Source organism: Podarcis cretensis (genome assembly GCF_951804945.1).
Source record: "Podarcis cretensis genome assembly, chromosome: 1".
Lineage (NCBI taxonomy): Eukaryota > Metazoa > Chordata > Lepidosauria > Squamata > Lacertidae > Podarcis > Podarcis cretensis.
The window spans coordinates 127,554,485-127,580,500 of record NC_137170.1 but is presented as its reverse complement, the minus strand read 5'-3'; the positions used below and the strand labels follow the sequence as shown (position 1 = coordinate 127,580,500).

Below are 26,016 nucleotides of genomic sequence, written 5' to 3'. Positions count from 1 at the left end.
CCCCAAGGGGGAAGCATGAGTACTGTTCTTGCATCTCCATTACAACCTCTCTGTGTGGTCTTTTGTCAATGGAGACCAGGCCACTGCTGGTAAATGGGGTGCAGGTGCTAAACGTTTTGCAACGGTCTCCCTGAGGGCAATGCTTTATTTACTTTTGCACATTAAGAACGTACAGAGGCAAGAGTAAGGGGGTGCATTGAAGGATGTTGTTGACATAGTTGGGATCTGTTTCCAAGGCTGGCCCTTATCAGGAGGCTGAGTGAGGTTTCCGACACTGGGGAAAGTGGGGTAGCCATAGCATCACTTCTGATGTTTCCTCCTGAGCCTCCAGGCTTTTGGTTGGAGGCAGAGCAGTTTGTGTGAGTGATGGCCTGCTCTGCACTCTCTGATCTGTTTCTTGGGGCTAGTTTATTCAATGAGCATATGTAGTAGTTTCCTGAAATGTGCTACTTTAGGCTCTGGCTGGGTGGGAAATTTATGTGCAAATGTTGCTCTGCGAAAAGAAAGAAAGAAAGAAAGAAAGAAAGAAAGAAAGAAAGAAAGAAAGAAATAATGAAAGACCCCAGCACTTGGAAATATAACATGCCAGGGAGAAAGGGTTTAGCCTGTTTCTCTCTCTTCCCCCACACTCCCATGGGACAATATCAGTAAAACTCTGAAATTGTTGCAGTGTATAAATACCTTCACCACTTGATTTTCCTGATTGAATAAACAGACTCTGATTCATATTAGAGTTTGGAGTTTGGATTTGATATCCTACTTTATCACTACCCTAAAGGTAAAGGTAAAGGTACCCCTGCCCATACGGGCCAGTCTTGACAGACTCTGGGGTTGTGCGCCCATCTCACTTAAGAGGCCAGGGGCCAGCGCTGTCCGGAGACACTTCCGGGTCACGTGGCCAGCGTGACATCGCTGCTCTGGCCAGAGCCAGAGCCGCACACGGAAACGCCTTCCCACTGGTAAGCGGTCCCTATTTATCTACTTGCACCCGGAGGTGCTTTCGAACTGCTAGGTTGGCAGGCGCTGGGACCGAGCAGCGGGAGCGCACCCCGCCGCAGGGATTCGAACCACCGACCTTTCGATCGGCAAGCCCTAGGCGCTGAGGCTTTAACCCACAGCGCCACCTGCGTCCCCTTTATCACTACCCTAAGGACTCTCAAAGCAGCTAGCATTCTCCTTTCCCTTCCTCCCCCACAACAAACACTCTGTGAGGTGAGTGGGGCTGAGAGACTTCAGAGAAGTGTGACTGGCCCAAGGTCACCCAGCAGCTGCAGGCGGAGGAGCGGGGAAGTGAACCCGGTTCACCAGATTACGAGTCCACCGCTCTTAACCACCACACCATGCAGGGGTAACCCAATACGATGGCCCTATGTGTTGTTGGTCTTCAGTACCTATTAGCCCCAGGCAACGAGGCCAGGAATGATGGGGATTGTAGTCTGTGGAAGGCTACACTAGCTGCTCAGTTTAGAAATATCTGTGGATCGGATATCTGGAATTATGTGTAGCAAGTATGTGATGCAATAAGAATGTTGGAAAGAGGGAGTATCATTGCAAAGTCTGGTGAAAATGGCAGGTCCTTTTGGATAGCATGTTGAATAAAAAAAACCCACAGAAGTAAGATTAAAACTGCTGTTGTCTCTCATTTCTTAGAACTCCCTTGATGCTAGCTGTGGCTTATGGGCACATAGATGCCGTCGCCTTGTTACTTGAAAAAGAAGCATCAGTGGATGTAGCTGATTCCTTAGGATGCACTGCTTTACATCGAGGGGTAACTGCTGATTTTAGAACATTTTGTCCTATGTGTCTGCTGCATGCCTTTTGAAATTCTGCCTGAAACATACATAATAGTGTCCAACATGAGCACAGACCACCAAAACAAAGTATAAATGTTGTTGGATCAACTCCCATCACCCCAACAACTAAAGTACCAACATCTAGAGGACAATAGGTTCCTCATTCCTGATCTTCCAGATGCATCTGGGTCCAGTTCAGCCAAGCAACTTTTATGTTCTAATAAAAAAAACCAAGGCAATTATTTAAAAGAGAAGGAGAAGGAGAAAAACAACAACAATCAGGGATATGGAATATATGTAGTAAAATGAACTTTTCTTCTTAAACAAAAAACTCCACAAGTCGTGTTTTCTATTGAAAAGTTGTGTGTGTGTGTGTGTGTGTGTGTGTGTATGTGTTTAAATTGCTGACAATTAAAAGCTTCAACATTTTTAACTGGAGGAGAGAATAATAGGTAACAAAAACTATGGGAGGAATCCAACATAGTGCCATGGCAATTGTGCATCACCACAAGCTTTTCAGCATGCCAGATGGAATTGTCTGCCCTCTTTCCCTCCGTATGCTGTTCTCAAGGTTACCCTGAGCCCCCCAAGCCATTTTGGGGGAGTGGGTGGCTCAGGGGAGACAAGAAGGAGAGTCCAATTGCGCACACTTCCATTAGCAGTATACGTTACTTGAATCCCGCCCAGTATGTGTACATGTAACAGTATGTTGTGGTTTGAGGACCCGACCCCCGCGAAGTAAAATGAAGACACAGGGACACATGATATAAGGTTAATGGGCTAGAAAAGGCCACAACTTTATTGATTACAGCAATGAAAAGGTATTGGCTTAGGCATTGGATCGCGAAACAAGTGGGTTTATTCACCAGGGGTTCATCACCTGTTGATGCTAATCCAACTATAGGCTCACCCCTGATGTCACCGAGGGTCGTGCCATGGCCTCCCGCCAAGCAGGCTTCGGACGGAATACACGACCGCCAGATTCCATTAATGGAATACCCCTAGAAATTGAAGGCATAGGCGATGGCCACACCTAGCACTTCGACACACCACAACACATTATTCCAATGCCTAACCTACCCACCAATACCACCAAAAAGTTGTGACGATTGCTACGAGGTAGGCGAAAAAACCAAAAAGCCTAATGCCAAATGGAAAAACTCCTACCAGGCCCCCCGGGCAACCGGGGCAACCAACTTAAGGTCCATAGCAAGGCCAATGACCTAAGCCCTAACTCAAAGGGAGTGGAGGGTGGGTGACTCGCCCAGGACGACAAAGAGAAATGAGGCCGGGGGGGGGAGGCTGGCACTGCAGCATAAAGGCTGCTGGACACGCCCCCCCATGGCACCTGGTTGGACGGCCACCGGGGGGGGGGGCGTGAGTGCCAGCCAGGTGAGCTGGAGGCAGGGGGCAACGCCCCCTGCTAGGAGCAGTGCTTGGGCTCCCGTCCACAACCACTCCCCTCTCTTTCAGGGAGGAGAGTCTCTCTTGAGAAGTGGACTTGGGCTTGTTGTTTTGGTGCTGACACTGTGGAACACGGTCCCAGCATTTCCTGTCCCTAAGAAATGTTTTATGTGCATTACCCTCAACATTCTTGTTGGGTTGTAATCTCTTGTTTGAGGTGGTAACCTCTCTCTGAGGTGGTAACCACAATGATCTGTGTTGAGTCACCATGTGGTGTGGCTGCTGACGCTACCAATTTAATTCATTTAGGCAAGCAAAGTGGTAACTTCACTGGCCACATAATTTGTGTAAAGTGTGGGTGTATACTTATAAACAACACTATAAAGAAGCCAGGGATAACATTTATCAGAAATGCAGACATGGTGCTTTCTTTTGCATTGAGCTCTTTAAGTCAGGCAGTAGTATCCTTAAAAAGGCAAAAGCCATGTTTTCCATGCATGTGAAACAAATGGGCAACAGGTGGCTTATTTGTGTATGCCGCTCCACTACATTTGCTATGATGAATCTTTCCTTTTATTTTTAAATTAATTTTCTTACATAATTTTCTTACAACAATGGAACAGGAATATAGAACTGGATTGCATGTGATGGCCATCAATACTTATCACATTAGCCATTTCTAACCATGCTGCCACTACTTCTTGGACAAAATTGATTTGTTACATCTTTCAAACATACTAAGCAGGACTATGTTTAAGGGTCTCTGTGAGTAATGGATGTATTTTTGCTGTGATTTCTGGCCTGCCCCTGTAGCTCACCCACCACTGGACTCTTCCCACCACATATGAAAACAAGTTGTTTGCAACCTCTCCATCATTCTCATTTAGTTTCCCTCATGATTTAACTTCAGGGGCACAATCTTCACGAAGTTGCCCCCTTAACTGTGTCAAACACCAATTTAAAATGTTTTTCTTACATATCCCCATCCAGTTCTCTTCTGAATGTCCTCCCCCACCATATATTTATGCATGTGTGTTTTAAATCAGATTATGACAGGGCATGAGGAGTGTGTTCAAATGCTGTTGGAACAAGAAGCATTGATAATGTGTAAGGACGCCAGAGGCAGGACACCTCTACATTACGCAGCAGCTCGTGGTCATGCCACATGGCTGAGTGAATTGTTGCAGTTGGCGCTTTCAGAAGGGGACTACAATTTTAAAGATAATCAGAGTTATACACCTTTGCACTGGGCTTCTTATAATGGTAAGTCCCCCCCCCTGCAGCGTACTATTGTTAAGGTTGATGTGGAGTTCAAAGTAAAGTTGAAGCCAGGATTGCAGCCTTTTCTAAACTCAGAAGAGCAGTCAGGCAATCTTGTAGGTGTGAGACTGCGAGTGTGAATAAATGCCAGGCACCACATTCTAATAATCACAACACAAAGCAGAATTAAGGAGGGATGGAGCAGCTTGTTCCATGTCACTTTAGCGTGGACTCAGTCATAGCTCCATTCTGTCTCTTTGTTATTCCTGCATTTCAGGGGGTTGAACAATTCTATGTTAAAAGGTACTGTATTTCTATTTTTTCAAAAGCACCAAAACTTGCACTTCTTTCCGGTCATTCATTCCCCTAAAATACACATTTTTACATGTTTCACAGTGCAAATGTATGCACTTTTATGTGCATCTTTTGAACCAAAGCTTCATCAGAAAATTTGGAGAACATAATCAAAGCGATAGCTGTGTTCCAATCTGAATACAGGTAGATGAACCAGCAGTTTGACTCTGTATGAGGCACCTTAGTACAGTGGAACCTCGGAAGCCGAACACCTTTGAACTCAAACATTTCGGCTCCCGATCGAAAACTGAAAGTGATTGTTCCGGTTTTTGAATGATTTTCGGAAGCTGAACGTCCGGCGCAGCTTCTGATTGGCTGCAGGACGTTCCTGCAGCCAATTGGAAGCCGCACCTTGGTTTTCGAACTGTTCCGGGAGCCAAACGGATTCCCATAATGGATTAAATTTGAAAACCAAGGTACGACTGTATGCTGAAGTGCTAATTTGCGTTATATAAGCTATTTCATTTATTAAAATAAGCTATTTTAATGTTTCAATATTTTAATGTTGTATTTTAATCTTGTTTTTTAAGTTGTATTCATTCAATTTGTTTTTATTATTGCTTGTTAGCTGCCCTGAGCCTGGCCTTGGCTGGGGAGGGTGGGGTATAAATAAAAATTATTATTATTATTATTATTATTCAGTTGCAAGCAATCCTGAAGCACTTTTGTAACATGAAATCACCCAATTTGTTACAGGTAATGAAGGCTGTATAGAGGTACTGTTGGAACAGAAACCTTTCCGCAACTTTATCGGGAACCCTTTCTCTCCATTGCACTGTGCTGTGTAAGTAGAAACAGCTGCATCAAATCTTACTTCTTGTGGCTTTAACGGAAGGTCAAGCTAAACTAGGGATACAGCAGCAGAAAATTTCTAGAGACGATATGGATCATGTCCAAAAATACATATATCTGTCTGGTGTTAAAATTCTCCCCTTCTCAAATCATTGGCGTAGGAATGTACATTTGTCACATAATAACCTCAAGGCATTTGGTGTTAACTAAAATTAGGGCAAATTCATAAATGCGGGTTTAGTCACTCTAGGGACAAAAGGAATAAAGGTTGCAGAATGTCACAGCCCTGCCTAATTCCCCTGCTTGTCAATTATTGTGTTATGAACTCTTCACTCTGTCACGTCAATAAATATAATCTAGAAATGATTATAGTGTTCGTATTTGAGAACACACCACCATAATTTTCGGATTTGATTGTCAGCTTTTCTGTTACATGCTATGTTCCTAGATTTCACATTGTGCTCTGATCTTTTAAATAGAAACGGTATAAAGCCCTCTGTAGAACCAGTAATTTTACTTTTGCCGGGGATGTGTTGGATAACATTACTGCTACCTCCCCACACTGGCCATGTTAACTTGTCACACTAAACTTAGTGCAGCATGCATGGGCTCTAGAATGAGCCTCAGGCTTGCACCCTCCTTGCCACCCTTCTTTCTCCCACGTAGCTGGAAGGTGAACTTTGGAAAAAGTTACTGTTTCCTTTAAAATCAGCTTGTTGCTGCATCTGAACTGGGGGTTGTGGTTTACCTTAATTAGGGTCAGTTTAAACAAGCCAGCTTCATGGCCAGTGGTTTGAAGTTAGCATGTTTCAAAACTGACCAGAATTCTAGTTCGTACATATCACACTAAACTATGGTTTAGTGGGAAATGTGAATGTGGACAGTGTCTCTTTTTTAATAACTAGAAGGAACTAACATCTCTTGGTGTGAAGTACCAAGAAAAGTCAAATGCCATGACTGCGATCCTATACATATTTACCCATGACAAAAACCCACTGAAATTAATAGCATGTACTAATTAGTAGCATGTAGCACCCACGCGGGTGGCGCTGTGGGTTAAACCACAGAACCTAGGACTTGCCGATCAGAAGGTCGGTGGTTCGAATCCCCGCGACGGGGTGAGCTCCTGTTGCTCGGTCCCTGCTCCTGCCAACCTATCAGTTCGAAAGCATGTCAAAGTGCAAGTAGATAAATAGGTACCGCTCCGGCAGGAAGGTAAACGGCAATTCCGTGCGCTGCTCTGGTTCGCCAGAAGCAGCTTAGTCATGCTGGCCACATGACCCGGAAGCTGTACGCCGGCTCCCTCGGCCAATAAAGCGAGATGAGCGCCACAACCCCAGAGTCGGCCACGACTGGACCTAATGGTCAGGGGTCCCTTTACCTTTACTTTACCCATCAGAAATGGCGGTATTAGTATTGCCTGAAATCTTTACTTGCACAGAGAAGCTTAGGAATAAAGAATGACATTTGAACACTACAACTTATTCAAGTTCATATAAAACTAGCTTCTAATTCATCAGGAGAAGAAAAGCACTTCAGTCAGATTCCTGCCAGAGTTTTTACTGAATGTGAATCCTCATCTGTGTGTCAGAGCTATACACAGGGAGCACATTAAAAAAAAAGAGAGTGGGACTGTGCCTACATACCTTTGCTGGCTCCTTATACGCATTCATCATAACTTGTGGAAGAGCTTTTCAGGTACAGTTTATATCCGCAGGTGCAAACTCCCTCCTCTATGCATATTTTTCTATGCAGGAACTGAGTGCTACAGCATTGGAAGCACACAGCCTCTGACATTGACAGTAGCCCTTGATGTAGACTTGTTGCCTAGGCTTTGTTGAGTCAGAAGTACAACCAGGGGGAAAGGATGTATGTTTATGAAATGAATGACTTATTAAAGGAGAGTTCCAATTTGCAAACCTGTTTTCTCAATAGAATCAATGATCATGAAAATTGTGCGTCGCTACTCATTGGGACCATTGGTGTTGGCATTGTCAATTGTAAAGATGACAAAGGAAGGTAAGGACTGCTCGGATAATGATTGTGTGTTTGTTTTCAACTGAACCCATTAAGATATGTTCAAAATACATTATTGATGGTCCCCTGAAAATATCAGGGCTTACAGATTTCTCAGTTCTCGAAGATAAGACTTAGGCCCAACCATACTTTCTTTGGTCCCGCGATTTCAAGTCAAGGGACTGAGAGTGGGTTTGTTTGTTTTTGTCCTGTCACTTTCCCTGTGATAGCCAGCTGTTTACTGCTGAAATGGGGGGGGGGACTTCAATCCACAGAAAACCCAATTGATATTTGTTCCGTTTCAGCAGTAAACCACGGGATTTTCCGGATAAAGCAGTGGGACAAAACAAGCAAACAAAAAAACCTTCTTGAACTCATTACTTGAAATCATGGGAGAAATGAAAGTGGACTTGATGCATCCCGTGTGTTCATGTTTCTTGTGTCATCCACAGAACAATGCTCTCATCCGAGTAGCAGCCTGCCATCCCACCCCCTTTAATGTTGAATTATTGGGTTCATTGTTTTGAAAAGTTGTTAGCTTGGACTTAGCAGTGGAATAGAACTACCGTATTTTTCTGTGTATAAGATGCCCCCATGTATAAGAAGCCCCCTACTTTTGTGGTCCCCAAATTTAGAAAACGGGCATATGCACTATCTGTGTATAAGACGCCCCCAGATTTTTAACCTTATTTTAAAGTAAAAGAACCTAGTCTTACACACGGAAAAGTACGGTAAGTAATAATACTAGTAAAAAATTCTCTAGTGTCTAAAAAAAAGGTGTTATTTCTTCTTAGAACACCACTTCACGCAGCAGCCTTCGCGGACCACGTAGAATGCTTGCAGCTTCTCTTAAGCCACAATGCACAAGTGAATGCTGCGGATAATTCAGGGAAAACACCACTTACGATGGCTGCTGAAAAAGGACACGTAGGTGCTGTAGGTAAGTACCTGGCTGCTGGGAACTGATGAGAATGAATACCTTTGTACAGGTCTACAGATATTCTGTATGCGTGTTTAGCAAGAAAAAGCCATCTTCGTACAGCGCTGCTGCTGCTGCTGCTGCTTATGTCACCGGCAGACACTCCAGATTTCACTTCAAAACACTACTTTGCCAAGACTTTCATTAGGGTGTACAGGACTAGAGTCTCGTTAGTTTTAGGAAATGCAAAGAGCACACTAGGAAATGGGATATTCTGTGAACGGAGATTGAAGGTAATTTAACTGCCTGAGAGTAATTGTGTGGTCTGTTTTCTTTCTGTATCTTAGATTTTTTGGTGAACAGCGCGAAGGCTGATCTAACTTTGAAAGATAAGAACTCGAATACATCCTTGCACTTGGCTAGCAGTAAAGTATGTTTAAAAGCATTTGTGTGTGTTTGTGTGTGTGCATGTGTGTAGAAGACATTATTAAAAGTGTGGCAAAATAATGATACTTGTATCAGAGGCACTTGGTACTCAGTAAAGTCATCCCATGGACTTTTGATTACAAACTTCCCCTCTTTCTTCTCTCCCTGTGCACCCCCACCCTGAATTCCCTCTCCCTGACTGTCCAGAGCAAATTTTGGGGTGACAGGTGGGGAGGGGAGGGGAGATGGAGTGGAAGTTGCATTGCACATATGGAAATCCTTTCGCAAACCCAGATTTACCACGTGAATTGGGCTGTGTGTGCAATGAAGACATGATAAAAAGTAGTTTCATTGTTTGTTGCTTGCCCTTCATCATAAGGCCTAGAGTGGGTTACAACATGAAAAACAATTTTAAAAAAACCCAACACCATAAAAACAAGGGGGGTGTACCCCTCTGATTGTGTAGTTAGTTTCTTCCTAACGCTTTTTGCAAATCTCAGTGAACCAACTGAATGCTAAACTTAGCCAGTATATCTTCTGAACACTGGGAATAATTTTGAAAACTAGTACTGTCTTACGAAGGAGGGTTATGGAAAATCAATCAGTGACTGACATGGGTGAGTAGGTGGGGAAGAGATCAAAAGTGCAAACAAATAAGCCTAAAACAACACTGCTCCAAAATCATTACCCTTTATTTTTGGTGCATTTTGAGATAAACTGAAGAGGAAATTGTATTTTATTGTTGACTTTTGCTATTTGCTAGTGGCAACACCAAAGGCCAGAGAATAAACTGGGCCGAAGGATTCCGCTCATAGTTGTTGTTTTTTTTTCATTTTGGGGAGTAGGCGGAAAGTGGAATAATCATCACAGATTGGATAAAATATACTCATATTTATTTTTTCAGTATATTGGGGCTCACCATTGTATATGGAGTGGCAGAGGATATTTACCGTATGTTCTGGCATACAAGACGACTTTTTATCCCTGGAAAATCACCCCAAAAGTTGGGGGTCGTCTTATACGCCGGGTATACATGTTGGGAAGGAGGAGAGGGAGCCGGTGAGCAGAGGTGCTCCTTCTGCCGTCGCTCCTCCTCCCTCCCCACAGAAGGGGGCGCGAAAAGTCCTTCGGAGCGCGGCGCTCCCCCGCTAAACGCCTCGCCTGGGCTGCTGCTGCAACGGCAGAGAGGTGCGCGCTCTGCCCCTGGTGGCGCTCAAACTCTATAACTCTAAAACTGAACAGCAAAAGTTGGGGGTCGTCTTATACACCCAGTTGCCTAATACGCCGGAATCTACGGTACCGTATTTTTTGCTCTATAATACTCACTTTTTCCCTCCTAAAAAGTAAGGGGAAATGTGTGTGCATCTTATGGAGCGAATGCAGGCTGCGCAGCTATTCCAGAAGCCAGAACAGGAAGAGGGATCGCTGCTTTCACTGCACAGCGATCTTTCTCGCTGTTCTGGCTGCTGAGATTCAGAATATTTTTTTTCTTGTTTTCCTCCTCCAAAAACTAGGTGCGTCTTGTGGTCTGGTGCGTCTTATAGAGCGAAAAATACGGCACTTTCTTTCTCAGATTTATTCTCGGATAAAAGCTTTGTTGCAACTTGACACAGTGGCAGAGCTGGTACCAGCAGCCCAGTGGCTTTCTTCGTACTTTGCGATGGAAAAAACCAATGGGAATGAAGCTGGCGGTAGCATTGTCCCCCTGACACTGTTGCCAATTAGGGGGGAATCCCCTGGGGTGCTGAGGGCAGCTCTGTCGCCTCGTCAAGCTGGTGGCACAGTTTTTTGCTGGGGGGAAAACATAAAATGGTTGCAACTTGACCGTGTCTCCAAAATATGGTTCCATGACTTTGGCTGGGGAGTGAACAACAGGCTTGTGGTTAGCATATGTGCTGATCTGAGGTTAGCACTGCTCAGAGATTACACACACTTACAGATAAAAGATCCACCAGGTGTTCTTGCTCTCATTCTAATAAATTTCCCCAGTTTTCGTATGCAATTCACTCCTCGTCTGCTCATATCTGATAGCGTTCCTTAAAAATTGGCCTGGATCAGATTACAGAAAGCTAACCTGTGATGGCATAAAAGGGGGCTGTGCATACTGATTCTTAAATACTGTCAGATTCTCATCATTTCCTAAAGCGAGAAGATAAATGCATTTATGTATTCCAGGGACATGAAAAATGTGCCTTGTTGATACTTGACAAGATACAAGAACAGAGCCTTATCAATGCAAAAAATAATGCATTACAAACGTAAGTATAACCTAATGAAATTTTATTTTTTGTTGACCCAAACTGACATTTAGTGTTTTTAAAAGTCTACTTATTTTTTGCGTTCTATAAATATGGCGTTCATGTTTGGGTTTTGTTTTTGGGATGTTTTTAAGCAGAGGTTGGGTGGCCACCCCTCATGGATGCTTTAGCTGAGATTTCTGCATTGCAGGGGGTTGGACTAGATGACCCTTGGGTCCCTTCCAACTCTTAAGATTCTATGATAAGTACATGTTGAAATTGTCCAGAAAAGAATTTCTGGTATCCTATACTTTAAGCACGTGAGAATGCTCTGCATAATATCCCAACAGACCTTTTGAAATGCATCAAGCCTACTTGAATCTAGATGTTATGTTTTCTAGACCTCTTCATATTGCTGCACAGAATGGCTTGAAGATGGTAGTTGAGGAGTTGCTAGCGAAAGGGGCATGTGTACGAGCCGTAGATGAAAATGGTAAGTGAAAACACTCATGAAGAATAACTGTCCATCATTATTCAACACGTGTGTGTTTCTAAAATACAGACCAGTAGGTTAGACAATGCTGATTGTAATAAGATGTTCAGTATGACTTTGTTAAACAGTTATTTTTATCATCACCAAAGCACATTTTTCTTTAGCGTAGATAAAACACAATAGCTTATTTTCCTTCTTTGCTTCGTTTTGCCCTCCCTGACGGTTACCAGTCATTCTTTAACGCAGTAAGAATTAGAATCTTCTAGTTGCACAAAAGGCATCAAAAATTTTTAACTTCTTTGACTGAAGAGTGCTGTGTTTTAAATGCCTAATCAAAGCATGCTCAGGAGAGGGGAGAGATCCAGCAGTTTAACTGTTTCCTTATTCATTCTGAGATCATACTGTCTCCAATTCTGACCACATGTGGTACGCAAAGAAAGTTACTGCCACCCTATGGACGTAGATGCAGAAAATATGACGTGATTTTAAGTATTCAAATAGCGCTGCCATTCATTGAAAGCCTCTTTTGAGTTCCATCTCTCAGTAGTATTATGTCAAACTGAATTCTGTACAGCCAATCACTTTTTGCTTTGAACTTTTTGCACTGAAGCAAATTGCTGGATGGATGGCGATCTGATACTGAAAACGCCTTGAGCAGGATCCAAAATGCCATGCGATAAACTCTACACACTCACGGTGGTTTTGGATGTAGGTTTCTTATACAAAAGTCCTCCAGTGCTGCATGGCAAACCACTTTTAAGTTTGAAGGAAGTTTCAAAACCCTTTGAGGTATGGTGTAAGGGGTTTTGGCATAAAAATATAAATATTAAATGCGCACTGGACACATGCAAGTCTCTGAGCACACTTAAGGCCACGCTTTCTATCCCATCCTTGAACACCTAGAGATGGCCAGTATTAATGATGTAACTAAATGCAGGCCAAATGCAGGCCAAATAACAGAGTAATTTGGAATTTAATCTCATACGAATATTTTTGTAAATATTTTTTAAAACAAACATATAGTTTTCTTACAAATTGAACCTGCATAGTATTCACACATGAACACTAATTCAGATACAAATGGATATGCACAGAATGAGATGGTATGCCTACTAATAAAGAGGAAAATAAAGGGAATCAGTCAAGCAGGGGTCTTTTGTAGTAAAGCAAAAGGAGATCATGGCCGAACGTTATCATGATGCTTGCTGTTCTAAAACTTCTCAGAATCCATTTCTCAACAGACTTACTCATTCCATGCTCATTTGGCAATCTTCTGTAATAAATTAGCTTAGATAATATTGTCATGTTCCATACTTTCCTATAACAGACCAAAATGAACAAAACAGCTCCCCCCCCCACCCACAAATTTGCCACAGTGCACATTTGAGCAGCTGTAAGTGGGTTAACATGGGTTAACCTGACACGAGTGGTGCTGTGGGTTAAGCCACAGAGCCTAGGACTTGCCAATCAGAAGGTCGGTGGTTCGAATCCTTGCAACGGGGTGAGCTCCTGTTGCTTGGTCCCTGCTCCTGCCAACCTAGCAGTTCGAAAGCACGTCAAAGTGCAAGTAGATAAATAGGTACCGCTCTGGCGGGAAGGTAAACGGCGTTTCCGTGCGCTGCTCTGGTTCGCCAGAAGCGGCTTAGTCATGCTGGCCACATGACCCGGAAGCTGTACACCGGCTCCCTTGGCCAATACAGCAAGATGAGCAACCCCAGAGTCGGTCACGACTGGACCTAATGGTCAGGGGTCCTTTTACCTTTACCTAAGTAGGTTAACAACCACTTCTAAGTCGGTGACATTGACTGGAGCCTTAAGATAACCTAAAAATATAACACTAGGTTCCTTTGGTAATAAATATCTTGTAATTTCCTTAATTAAGAGCAGAAAGTGTTAAAAAAAAGTGTATTTTAGAACATTCCCAAAAGATAAGTAGAGCACCAATAGGTGCCCTGTATGAATGGATAATTCTTGCTCAATCTATGGAGGTTCATGTACCATTGGTCCTGGGATTTTAAATTCATTGGCTTAATTAAAAACCTTTATATAGTCTTGTTGTGGGGAGGACCACAGCCAAGCTCCCTAAAAACTTGTGCAGCATTCTCGTCATGTAGATAATGCTTGCCCACAGCCCACCAAACATAACCGTGAACTGTAAAGGATGACATTTTTGCTGGCAGAAAACTCTCTCCATTGCATCACAGGGTTTAAAAACTAGAAAGTTGAATTATTTTCATGAAGAATTCATCAGCATATACCAAAGCCTGGTTCACAATGTATATAAGCAGTTTATTATTGTATTGTTTCTACACTTTACAACACAATAATAATCTGCTTGAGTACAAAGAGATCCAGCTCTTATCACATTTTGTTTAAAATTACTCAGCTCTAGTTGAGATTAAGTATTTGGATTCTGTGCAATGGGTTCCATGTAGGCTTCAGTAGGGCCTATGTTACATTTACTGTGTATTTCAATAAGTTTTGCAATCTTCCTTAATGAAAATACTGTTTGCTTAATGGCAGTGTAAATAGCCTAGAATTAATCATCCATCCATTCCTCTCAAACGACTTACTTTCTGAAATTATTTGCCCATAAAAATAAATGCCTCTATGATTCTAAAACAGTCAAATATCATTACGCAGTTGCTTTGGAATGAAAGTCATTGTTCTCAGAATGAGAGTTAACTCACATGATATTTGAGGCTAAATACGTTTGATGCATTAAAGTTGCTTTCAATTTATATTGTCCTCGTGGAATGTTGGTTCACCTGTGTTTATTTCATTTTCGTGGAGGCTGTAAGTTGCCTGCTGTTTTTCTTTTTTAAAAAAATAAAATTGCTTGTAATGAGATTAGCTTAAAACCTCTTTGTGAATTGTGTACGTCCCCAGCATGCCTAATTTCAAAGTGTAACACTGCCTTGCCTGCTGTGATTTGTGACTAAACATACATCTCCAGGCTATAAACCCATCTGGAGATGTATCTGAGGAATGCTCAGGTCTTCTTTTCGTAGTTCCCCAGTACTAACCATTGCTTTGTCTGCATTTGTGCCCAGGTCATACGCCAGCCCTGGCTTGCGCTCCTAACAAAGACGTGGCTGACTGCCTGGCACTCATTTTGGCTACCATGATGCCTTTTTCTCCTTCCAGTACAATGACGGCTCTCAACTTCGTTTCTTTTAAAAAAGACAATTTGAGCAGGACTCACCTCTGCAATAGCTCAAATGCGAGCAGCGCCATTGACTCCTATAGCAAACCCTTAAGTAACGATGTAGGAGCAGAAAATGGATACAATGAAAACGATTCTGATTCGGAAACATTTTGACTTCGGCATTCAATGCCCTTTTCCTCAGTTGCATTTGGGATCTAAGTTGGTATTCTCCTTTAAAAATAAAAAAAGAATAAAAAAGGACAATGAATCCCAGAATTACAGTTGACCTTCACTTTTGACTGGAATGAGTACAGTTAGGCAACGGAAGGCTTACAGTTGCCGTTAAACAGAGCCTTTAAGAAAACTGGTTTTTATTGAAATGCATTCATGTTAATGTTCTGCTCCTTCCAGCTGTCCTGCTTTCCATAGGTCCTCGTGACTCCTGTGGAAGTCTCTACCTCCTATTGTATGCAGAAAGCGAAAGCTGCCCTATTCCTTTTGACAGCACAAGTAAACAGGGGAACTGTTGTGTACATATCACGGTGTTAGCTAGGGTATACTGCTAATATGAAGACATTTTTTTCCAGTACAGTATTTCTAGATCATGGGAAGAAACTCTCCATCTCTCTTCACTTTTATTACCTATAGTTATCTAGCCTTCGTTTTTAGATATCTTTGTTATACAAACCAAAGATAAAGCCACAGGTTGTTTTTTTCGTTTCGTTTGTTGTTTGCAAGCACTGCACTGCCAGTATCACCACTTTCTACGGAAATTAAAACTTCTAAATTCTACATTAGATGTATTAAGCACTTAAGTACACAAAAGGCACTTTTAAAAGACTTCAGCCACAATTTCATTTGCAATTTGAAAGTTTTAGGACCAAATCTTGCTTGCCTCAGTCATTGCACATATCCACCCGCAGCAAAGAGATTATCGGTAAAGCAGACATTATTTGCCTTCCTTTTTCATTATTTGGCACAATCTTGCTTGGCTATTTGCACTTCGCAGTTAAGAATCCCTGGAAATGTGTTGCCTGTGCTGTCAAGGCAATGATATGTTTGAGAAAAATCAGCTATACATTTATAATGCACCTAAATGTTTGTTGTTTGCCAAAATGAATTATCCCCCCCCTTTACTTTAGTGTTTATAAGTTGTATTTTTTTTTATCTTGAGCATTTTCTGGTTTTAAAATTCTGCAACATCTGGGCTACATCATGTTGCTGTTGTCTCTAATTACTATTACTGTGCTTAAGCTATACACAGCAGATAAAACCAAAACAGGCAAAGTAAAAAAAAAAAAAAGCCAATCATCTGGAACTACATAAGGCAATTGCAATATATTAAAAAGGCCTGCTGACATCAGCTTTCTTATTAAACATCTGCATTACGAATATCTACTCCTTCTGCCAAAGTTTCTAGGTCAAATGGACCCTGTTCCTCGCCTGAGAAAGATGTACGGAAAGAAGACTGAGACTCTTAAAATACAAAGAACTAACCAGCTATACCACGAGGACCAAAAGGCTTCAGTATCTTAAATGGGAAGATGTATTATTTTTTTAATAATGCAAGTGAAAATTCAAATAACTTTTCTAATCACACGTGCACACAAAAGTCTTTTATGTAATTAAAGAGTCTTCTTTGGCTGTATTGTACACTTTAAGACACAAATTTCTAGTAGACATTTTGACATTTGTAACTGATGGATGATGTGTTGATCACAGTTTATTTTTCCAGACTAGAAAATGTTCATACTTTTAATGTTAAATGTGTTTATATTTATTTGAAATGAAACAAGTGCCCAGAAAAAAAAGACCATGGTTTGTTCCTCTTTTTTTTTTTTTAGTTTTTTTTATGTCTTATTAGCTATACATATAGGCAAGCCTAGCTACTGAGTTTTTTGTTTTTTGGTTCTCATATAGCAAGCTGGGTGAAATGTGAAAGCAAAGCTCTGTTTGTGCCCAGTATGGCTTGGGGAATGGAGGTGTATATTGCATGATGCAGTAGAATTGGATGCCAGAGTAGAGGGGTCTGCATTTAAAAAAGTCTATAGTGTATTGGTTTTCCCGGTGAGGAAATGGTGTTCCACATCTCATACCAATTTGAAGACTAAGGAACCAGGAGGTTCTCATGAAAACAAGTTATATTTTGGGTCTGGGGTGGAAAACCTCAGGCCCAGGGACTATATGTGGCCTTGCAACCGCCTCCATCCTGCCCTTGAGACTCACCCCAGGCTATACCTTCTCATCCCTTCTCCCTGGGCTGTACAATTTGCTGGCCCTACTTGCACCCTATGTGTAGAAACGTAAGCTACCATTAAAAGGTAATATTTGCATTCCTGGCTCCTCCCACTTTTGCTTCTGGCCTTGCTCACTGCAGGTATATGACCTCCCCTTGGGAAGTTGCCCAGAGGGGAATGTAACCCTTGGTCTGGAAAAGGTCCCCCATCGTTGCTTCAGATCAGGGTTTCTAGCTGTTTTTTGACTACAACTCCCATCATCCCTAGCTTGCAGCCAGCCTCTTTCCACCACCTCCTTTCCTCGGCCCTCTTTCACTCATTCCTGCCTTTCCTCATCTTCTCTTCCTGCGCTCCGTATTCCTTCAGAAGCTGGAGGGTTTCATGCTACGTGTGCAGAGCATGAAAAATGGGTGTTGAGTGGCTAGGACTAAGGGGGACATGTTTTCTTCTCCTTAGTCCTTGTCCTGGTTTTGAGCTGTCTTCCTCTTATCTTCTCCCTAGGCTCCTGCCTAAGAACTCCTGCCTGTCTTTCCTCCTCCTGGCTTCTTCGGAAGTCTTACCTGTTTCTCCAGCCCACATTCCTGGAAGTGCAGTTAGCTGAAGAACCTTGTTAGCTGGAGAACTTATGCTTTTTTCCTTTTTTTTTTAAGGAAAAAAAGAGGCTTCCTTTCTCTAGGATCAGATGGTACTGAGGGCCACAGCACCCAGAACATTATTTATGTTGCCACGGGCCACTTATGCCAGCAGGTTCCCCATCCTAATACAGTGGTACCTCAGGTTAAGTACTTAATTTGTTCCGGAGGTCCGTACTTAAGCTGAAACTGTTCTTAACCTGAAGCACCACTTTAGCTAATGGGGCCTCCTGCTGCTGCCGCTCCGCCGGAGCACGATTTCTGTTCTCATCCTGAAGCAAAGTTCTTAACCTGAAGCACTATTTCTGGGTTAGCGGAGTCTGTAACCTGAAGCGTATGTAACCTGAAGTGTATGTAACCTGAGGTACCACTGTGTGTACTTCTGCAGTAGGAAATGTAGTGTGAGAGCTCTCCCCCAGTTACAGGTCTGGTCTCCAATAACATCCAAAGAAAACCGACACAGGATGATTCATAACCCTCACTGTTAGGCTCGACAAGGAATAATCTACCTGCAAGTTCACAGGCTGACCAAGTAGTCAGCAATTAGAGCTCCTGCTTTTATGGAAAACAACAACCTTCCAAGCTTTCTTTGAGCAGAACAGTTCTGGTAGATGTGTGATACTACTGGGAGGTTGTGCCGAAAGGGAACAGGCTAATGTGAGGCTCTAATAATTTCTGTCTACGCTGACCATGCATCTTAGTCTGTTTTGTCTGGAAGGACTTGAGACTGTACTACATCAGATCCTGTAACAGGCATGGCGAAAAACTCAGAGGTTTTGCCACAATCGGGTGGTAAAGAAATTTTGTTAAGGGAATAAAACAAAGGAGCATCATATAGACTGGGAGGCCACTGATTACCTACTTAGGGCCCTCGTATTTACGGGACCGCCTCTCCTGGTATGCCCCGCAGAGGATCTTAAGGTCCATGAATAATCATAGTTTTAGAGGTCCTGGGCCCCAAGGAAGTCAGATTATCCTCCACCAGGGCCAGGGCCTTCTCAGTGATGGCTCCGACCTGGTGGAATGCTCTGTTCCATGAGACCAGGGCCCTGCAGGATTTAACTTCCTTCTGCAGGGCCTGTAAGACAGAGCTATTTCACCTGGCTTTCAATTTGAACTTAGCCTGATTTTTTATTCCCCTTCCCTCCCCTTCCCCTTTTTATGAAAATTACCCAGTCTGGGATCCCACAGCTAATTCTCCCCTGGTCTCCTTGCTGGCCCAGATAGGACTAATTTAGCCAGCTAGCCCATCTAATGTTTATTGGATGGATTTTCCCCCTAAATTGATTTTTGAATTCTGAATTTATTGTTATTCACGTTTTATACTGTATTTTATTCTGTTTTTTGTTGCATCAAGTAAGTGTTTTAAATTTGTTGTTAGCCGCCCTAAGCCCGGTTTTCTGAACCGGGAAGGGCGGGGTATAAATAAAAATTTATTATTATTATTATTATACTAACAATATTCCGTAAGTCATGTCTGAAAATCCCTTTTTAATGAGTGGTAAGAATGTTTACTGCTCAGAGCCATAGGCCTCAATACATACAGAAATACAAAGTAGATATAAAAATGCACCTCAATCTAACATATTGCATCAAACTTATTCCATCAAACAATACACATAAAAAAGAACAAATAAAATAAAATAAGGTTTATCCTCCAGAACAAAAGGGACACTGGGCCTCCCTGTAAATTAGCGCATAGGTACTAGAGCAATCTTACTCCTTAGAAATTACCTAATTAAAATATGCATTGTCAGAGTAGGGCCCGAGTAGAACAGAAATATAATTTAGTGCCAGTGAAAGACAAACAATCAGTAATCCAATGTACTGTATTTTTACCAGCTATTATGGATCAGATCGGTGGTGATTGTAAAATGGAACATTTCCAACCCTTTAAAACTGAAATGCAAAAACCTCTTTTTTAAAGATTCCTGTTTCCTTCTTTCTTTCTGGGTCAGCCGCACTGGGAAAACTGAGCATCTAAACCATGAGTTTTCCCTCTCAGTACTGTAACTTTTTATAACCGAAAAAACAACAACATTCTAGTATATTGCTGAACAGAAATAACTGATACTTGGAGCACTTAAAATGAAAGGTGTCTGCGTAGAACTGAGCAGAAACCGCATACCTGCTTCTTCTTATTTCTAGGCTGATCACTTGTTTAAAGAGCAGGGGTGTGGTATTGCTTTACAGCAGATAGAATATTTACTCTTCTTTATTTCTTCTTTAGAGCATCGAGGTGTGAAATCCAACTTTGTGTGAGCCGACTTCTCCTCCTTCTCCCATGTGCCCTCCAGATCTGCTGTAGAGGGCATCCCAATCCTCTGGAACAGATCCTAAGGTTGTGCAGCGGGAGCAGAGGAAGGAGAAGCCCCCTTATACAAACAGAAGTCTGGCAGCACTAGATGCCATCCCACTGTTTACTGACAGCAGCTGGAAGTACCGTATTTTTTGCACTATAGGACGCACTTTTCCCCCTCCAAAAATTAAGGGGAAATGTGTGTGCGTCCTATGGAGCGAATGCAGGCTCCTTGGCTTCAGCGATAGCAACGCGAAGCCTCCAAAGTGCAGAGGGAGCGCTCCCTCAGCGCTCCGGAGGCTTCGCATTGCTTTCGCTGAAGCCTGGAGAGCGAGAGGGGTCAGTGCGCACCGACCCCTCTCGCTCTCCAGGCTTCAGGAATAGCTGCCTGAAGCCCTCGGAGCACAGCATGAGTTCCCGCTGCACTCCGCAGGTTTCAGGTTCCTTTTGCTGAAGCCGGGAGAACAAGACTCTCCTGGCTTCAGCAGAGAGGGAGAGCTGCGCAGCGCCCCTCCAGCCAAGTGGGAGGAGAAATGGAAGGGGCTCCGTTTCTCCTGCCGCTTCGCTGAATGGGCGCTGAGCAGAGAGGGGGAGAATTTTTTTTTTTCTTGTTCTCCCCCTCTAAAACAAGGTGCGTCCTATGGTCGGGTGCGTCCTATAGAGCGAAAAATATGGTACTTGCAGGATTGCCTTTTCGGCTGCAACCCTTTGCATCCTTACATGGAAGTAAGCCCCGCTGAACCAAGTGGAACTTGCTTCTAAGTTCATGTGTTTAGGTCTTGGCTGCATATTAGGAACCTAAGACACTGCCTTATATCTAGCTCCGCAATGTTCTCTGGGGTTTCGTCTTCTCCAGCATGGGACCAATCTACGCTGGTCAATTTAAAACATTATAGATGCGTTATAAGCGTGTGGCCACCAGAGGGCTCTGTAGAGCAATGTAAAACCATCAATGTAAAATTCCATTGAGAGCTACGTAACGTTTCTTTTTTTACCGTTTTTACAATCAGTATAGATCCAGCCTTGGAGAACCCAGTGGGCTGTCTTTCTACCCCAGATGCCTTTCTCCCCTACCGCTAATTCCAAGCCTATTGGAAAGACAATGTTTTAAATTAGACCCAATATTTTTGATAGTGTACCATTAAAGTGTAAAAGAACAGTGCAATCCACAGCCATTTAAAGAAAAATATAAGCGAGATACTGGCAATCAACTTCAGTGCGATGCGGATTACACTGTTAACTATTCTCTAATCTGAATGGCAATACTGTTTTGTAGCAGACAAGGTACTGTATTTAAACTATAGGTAAGATCAGGTTTGATCTGGTTTTTTTATTTGCTAAATCTGTCAGAGGCTAAGCGCTCTGTCTGTTCCATTGAAATTGGTGGGACTTGCTTTCAATTAAATGTGTTTATGACTGAGAAGCATGAACTTGATTGTGAGTAGTAATGCATGCGTCCCCTTCAATGCCCACATTTCTGTGTTGACAACTAGTATTTAATTCTTGTGAAACTTCAACTGCAGGGTTATATTGCATGGCACTTACCGCTTGCTGGTCTCTATTGTTTCAATTGTAAGATGAACTAGCTCAGGGTTTGGTTTGGTTTTTATCACTACTAAAAGGGCACCACATTATGTTTTGGTACTTTTCCGCAGCAAACATCTGCTGTACTGAACTATGAATCAAATGCTTAAACTCAATTTCTTGTCTACTCTTGTTCAGAAACTTGACAATGTGTTTGGGTTTTTATCATCTAAGAAACTTTTTAGAGTGCCTTTTTATATTTGTGTATGCTGGTATGTTTTGTGACTTGTCTTTCATTTGAGTGATACTGAAGCAATATAATACATGTACATTTTCATTTCAAACCTTTCTTTGAATGTTTCTTTTTTAAATCTTGTGTTAAACATGGGAATTAATATGCTAAATTTGTATAGAAATTGTGCATAACTTTCTGCAGTGCTGCAAACACTTTCTTATTACACAAAACAAACCTTAGGTTAGTGTTATTGAGAAGGGTGTTTTAAAATGGTGACAATCTTGAGTGTGTATAAAATACAATTATACATGGTTGTAATGCAGTGATATAAATATTTAAAAAGCCAATATCTAATGTTTTTTGTAGTTTTGTCTTCATATTCTATGCTTTTAGCATGTGCAATATATCTTTACAAACCATGGTGATATGAATCTGGTGCCAGTGTTACATTTTGTAAGAACTGTTTGTAATAAACAATATGAAATATTGTTGAATGGTTTCAGTGTGTTTGTTGCTGGTTATTTTTTTTTAAACATAAACTGAACTTCAGTGACATAACTATGTAATTAAATGACATGGTTGCACAAAATGGGTATAAGAGATCAATTTAGACCCTAGGCACAGTTCAATATCTTTTTCAGCTACTGAATGCTGTGTTAGTTGTAACTGAATAGCTTGATTCAGATGGATATTTTTACAACTAAATGGTACGAGTATCATGGCAAAGCTTGAGTCCATTTGTTAGTACTTCTGCATATTTTCAGGTTTCTATAAACATGCACACATAAAATTAAGCAGGAAAATGCTGATCCAATCCCAGGATTAAAGACTGCTAGACAACAAATAAAAATGTATTTATATAAGCACAATCAAAATGTGTGAAAACATAATTAAAAAGCATGAACTATCATTATGATAAAATCATCAGTGTTCTATGGAACCAATAATGATTAATAATAAAAGCACATCTAAATTAGGATATTTATTTACATAAAATACATACCCTCGATAATAAAACAGCAATCTGAAAACTCAAAACTCAAAATCTACCAAGGCATTCAATTAAAAATCCAAAACATATAGAAGAACAACTGTCCTTACGTGCTGAGCTGAAGGGGACCAAATGAAGAAGGGAATTTTCATGGTCTACAGAATGTCCTGCTCCTCATAATCATTGATTTAACCTTGGATGGAAGTGGGATGCAGAACAGAGTGTCTCCTGAAAATCTTAATGCATTGGCATTGGCAGAATTGTGTAAAAGCAGGCAAATAAGTACATGTTAGACTGAAAATGTTTAGGGTAGGGCATGGGACGCGGGTGGCACTGTGGGTTAAACCACAGAGCCTAGGACCTGCCAATCAGGAGGTCGGCGGTTCGAATCCCCGCGACGGGGTGAGCTCCTGTTGTTTGGTCCCTGCTCCTGCCAACCTAGCAGTTCGAAAGCACGTCAAAGTGCAAGTAGATAAATACCGTATTTTTCGCTGTATAGGACGCACTTTTTCCCCTCCAAAAATTAAGGGGAAATGTGTGTGCGTCCTATAGAGCGAATGCAGGCTGTGCGGCTAAGCCCAAAGCCAGAACGGGGAGACGGAGCTCTGCAGAGCGCTTCGTATCGCTGTTCTAGCTTGGGGTTAGCTGCGCAAAGCCTCTGCAGGGCAGCGGGGTGGGGAATTCCCCCACCTCGTAGAAAAGCCCGCAGGAGCTGCGCACCCTTTAAAGAGCGTGCCACTCTCGGGGGCTTTTCCCCGAGGGGGGACAAGGGACTGACTGGCCGCGTCAGTCCCTTCTCCCTCCTCGTAGAAAAGCCCGCAGGAGCTCTGCACTCCTTAAAGGGTGCGCGGCTCCTGTGGGCTTTCGCTGGAGATGGGGGAATTCCCCCACCTCCCGCAAAAGCAGGGGGAAGGCCTGTCCGCTGCTCCCAGAGCTGGGGGGGGGATCATATTTTCCCCCTTGATTTCCCCCTCTGAAAACTTTGTTTAGTCGTTTAGTCGTGTCCGACTCTTCGTGACCCCATGGACCAGAGAACGCCAGGCACTCCTGTCCTCCACTGCCCCCCGCAGCTTGGTCAGACTCATGCTGCTAACCTCGAAAACACTATCCAACCATCTCGTCCTCTGTCGCCCCCTTCTCCTTGTGCCCTCCATCTTTCCCAACATCAGGGTCTTCTCCAGGGAGTCTTCTCTTCTCATGAGGTGGCCAAAGTACTGGAGCCTCAGCTTCACGATCTGTCCTTCCAGTGAGCACTCAGGGCTGATTTCCTTCAGAATGGAGAGGTTTGATCTTCTTGCAGTCCATGGGACTCTCAAGAGTCTCCTCCAGCACCATAATTCAAAAGCATCAATTCTTCGGCGATCAGCCTTCTTTATGGTCCAGCTCTCACTTCCATACATCACTACTGGGAAAACCATAGCTTTAACTATACGGACCTTTGTTGGCAAGGTGATGTCTCTACTTCTCAAGATGCTGTCTAGGCCTGTCTGAAGCTCAACATCAAAAAACGAAGATCATGGCTACTGGTCCCATCACCTCCTGGCAAATAGAAGGGGAAGAAATGGAGGCAGTGAGAGATTTTACTCTGAAAACTAGGTGCGCCCTATGGTCAGGTGCGCCCTATGAAGCGAAAAATACAGTAGGTACCGCTCCAGCAGGAAGGTAAACAGTGTTTCCGTACACTATGGTTCGCCAGAAGCGGCTTAGTCATGCTGGCCTCATGACCTGGAATCTGTACGCCGGCTCCCTCGGCCAATAAAGCGAGATGAGCGCCGCAACCCCAGAGTCGGTCACGACCGGACCTAATGGTCAGGGGTCCCCTTACCTTTTAATGGATATAATGGAAAAAACAGATTTAAAAAAATGAATACAGAATATTTGTTAAAGAGAAGCATCGAAGCCACAAAGAGAGAGAGGGAAGTCAGCTAATATAATAGGGATCCAAACTAGTTTTCCGCAGCAGAAATAGTGACCGGAAAGAAAAGAAGGATTAAAAACCTGAGAACCTGCTGTATAGAATATTCAAATTAGTGTTTGTGTCCTTTGAACAATTTTATGTACTTGACTAATTCTTTTTCGTTTTTCCTTATTATTTATCAATTTTCTCCCCCCCCCCCCCTCATTTTTCCTTTTTCATTTTCGGATGTTTGGAGGTCATGTTTAATTTATGCTTTCTTTGTAATTCTTTTAAAAATGCAGTAAAGGTAATTAAAAAGGAAAAAAAAAAAGAAACTATTACTATTATCTTCTTATGCTGGCGGAATATATATATAAGCGCGGCCCCTTTAAACGCCGACCCTGCCAAGTAGCTCTCTCTCCTTCCCCCCCCCCCACCCAGTATTGCCAGCCCTCCGGGAATCCCAACATGGCGCCTAAGCCGGCCCCTCGGCCCTCATCCGACCTTCCAAACATGGCGACGGGTCCACCCACGCTTTTCTCCTTTACGCTTCGAAGCCGGCCCCGCCCCTGGCCCCGCCCCAAAGAGCTTGGCCCCGCCCCCACGCGGGGCGTCTGTGTGTAGCCCAGTGAGGCGAACCGGGGGAGAGGAAGCGGAGGGAGACCCGGCGAGCGGAGACGCGGCGGCGGCGGGGGGCGGCATGTGGCTGGAGGCGGGCAAGGTCCCCGGAGCCGCGGCGGTCTTCTACGGGGCTCTGGCGGCGCTCGTCCTGCTGGGCGTCCGGGACGTGCTCTTCCAGTACGAGGAAAACCGGTGCAGCATGACCTACATGTTCGAGTACCCCGAGTATTTGGTGAGGGGCCGGTCGGAGAGGGAGCGGCGGGCCGGTTAGCGGGGGTGTTTTTTTTTGGGGGGGGGAGTCGCCTTCTCCTCAGAAAGGGCGGCCGGTGCTTCGCCAGGAACAAGACCCTGGACGGTTTCAAGGCGGGGGGGGGGGAGGAGGGGAGGCAGGACCTCGCTTGACGCCTTCCACCCCCCTGCTTCCACAATTATTATTATTACTACTACTACTATTATTATTTATTAATTTTGTTATTTATACCCCCCGCCCGCCCATCTGGCTGCGTTTCCTCAGCCGCTCTGGGGCGGAGAACTGGGCAAAAGAAACAATCTGACTTTTTAAAAGGCAGCCCCCCACTGTGTCGGGAGCTTTTTAATGTTTGATGCGTTACTATGTTCGCATATGGACTGTAAGCCAGCCCAGAGTGAGATTAATAATAATAATAATAATAATAATAATAATAATAATAATAAAAAATTTGTAAGCATGCACTTCCCTCTCTGTTCGTGTGAGAGAAG

The 26,016-nt window shown here is 43.1% G+C and overlaps 2 protein-coding genes across 11 annotated transcripts in view; both read left to right on the top strand.

The window, feature by feature from the left end:
- The window catches only part of ANKRD44 (ankyrin repeat domain 44), a 150,071-nt gene extending 132,351 nt beyond the window's left edge, over window positions 1–17,720 (top strand). For 8 of the 10 annotated variants that reach the window (XM_079976878.1, XM_079976874.1, XM_079976872.1 and 5 more), the window contains 9 exons: window positions 1,651–1,768; window positions 4,244–4,460; window positions 5,508–5,595; window positions 7,539–7,622; window positions 8,414–8,559; window positions 8,886–8,968; window positions 11,140–11,222; window positions 11,603–11,694; window positions 14,748–17,720. In XM_079976878.1, coding sequence (XP_079833004.1) covers window positions 1,651–1,768; window positions 4,244–4,460; window positions 5,508–5,595; window positions 7,539–7,622; window positions 8,414–8,559; window positions 8,886–8,968; window positions 11,140–11,222; window positions 11,603–11,694; window positions 14,748–15,016 — 1,180 coding nt within the window. In that variant the 3' untranslated portion in view covers window positions 15,017–17,720. The remainder of the gene's footprint in view (window positions 1–1,650; window positions 1,769–4,243; window positions 4,461–5,507; window positions 5,596–7,538; window positions 7,623–8,413; window positions 8,560–8,885; window positions 8,969–11,139; window positions 11,223–11,602; window positions 11,695–14,747) is intronic. The other 2 variants (XM_079976871.1, XM_079976879.1) reach the window with 1 other exon arrangement.
- Window positions 17,721–25,295: 7,575 nt separating this feature from the next.
- PGAP1 (post-GPI attachment to proteins inositol deacylase 1) overlaps window positions 25,296–26,016 on the top strand; it is a 63,658-nt gene continuing 62,937 nt past the window's right edge. Inside the window, exon 1 of the mRNA XM_079977285.1 lies at window positions 25,296–25,510. Within this exon, the coding sequence (XP_079833411.1) occupies window positions 25,358–25,510 (153 nt within the window). The 5' untranslated portion in view covers window positions 25,296–25,357. The remainder of the gene's footprint in view (window positions 25,511–26,016) is intronic.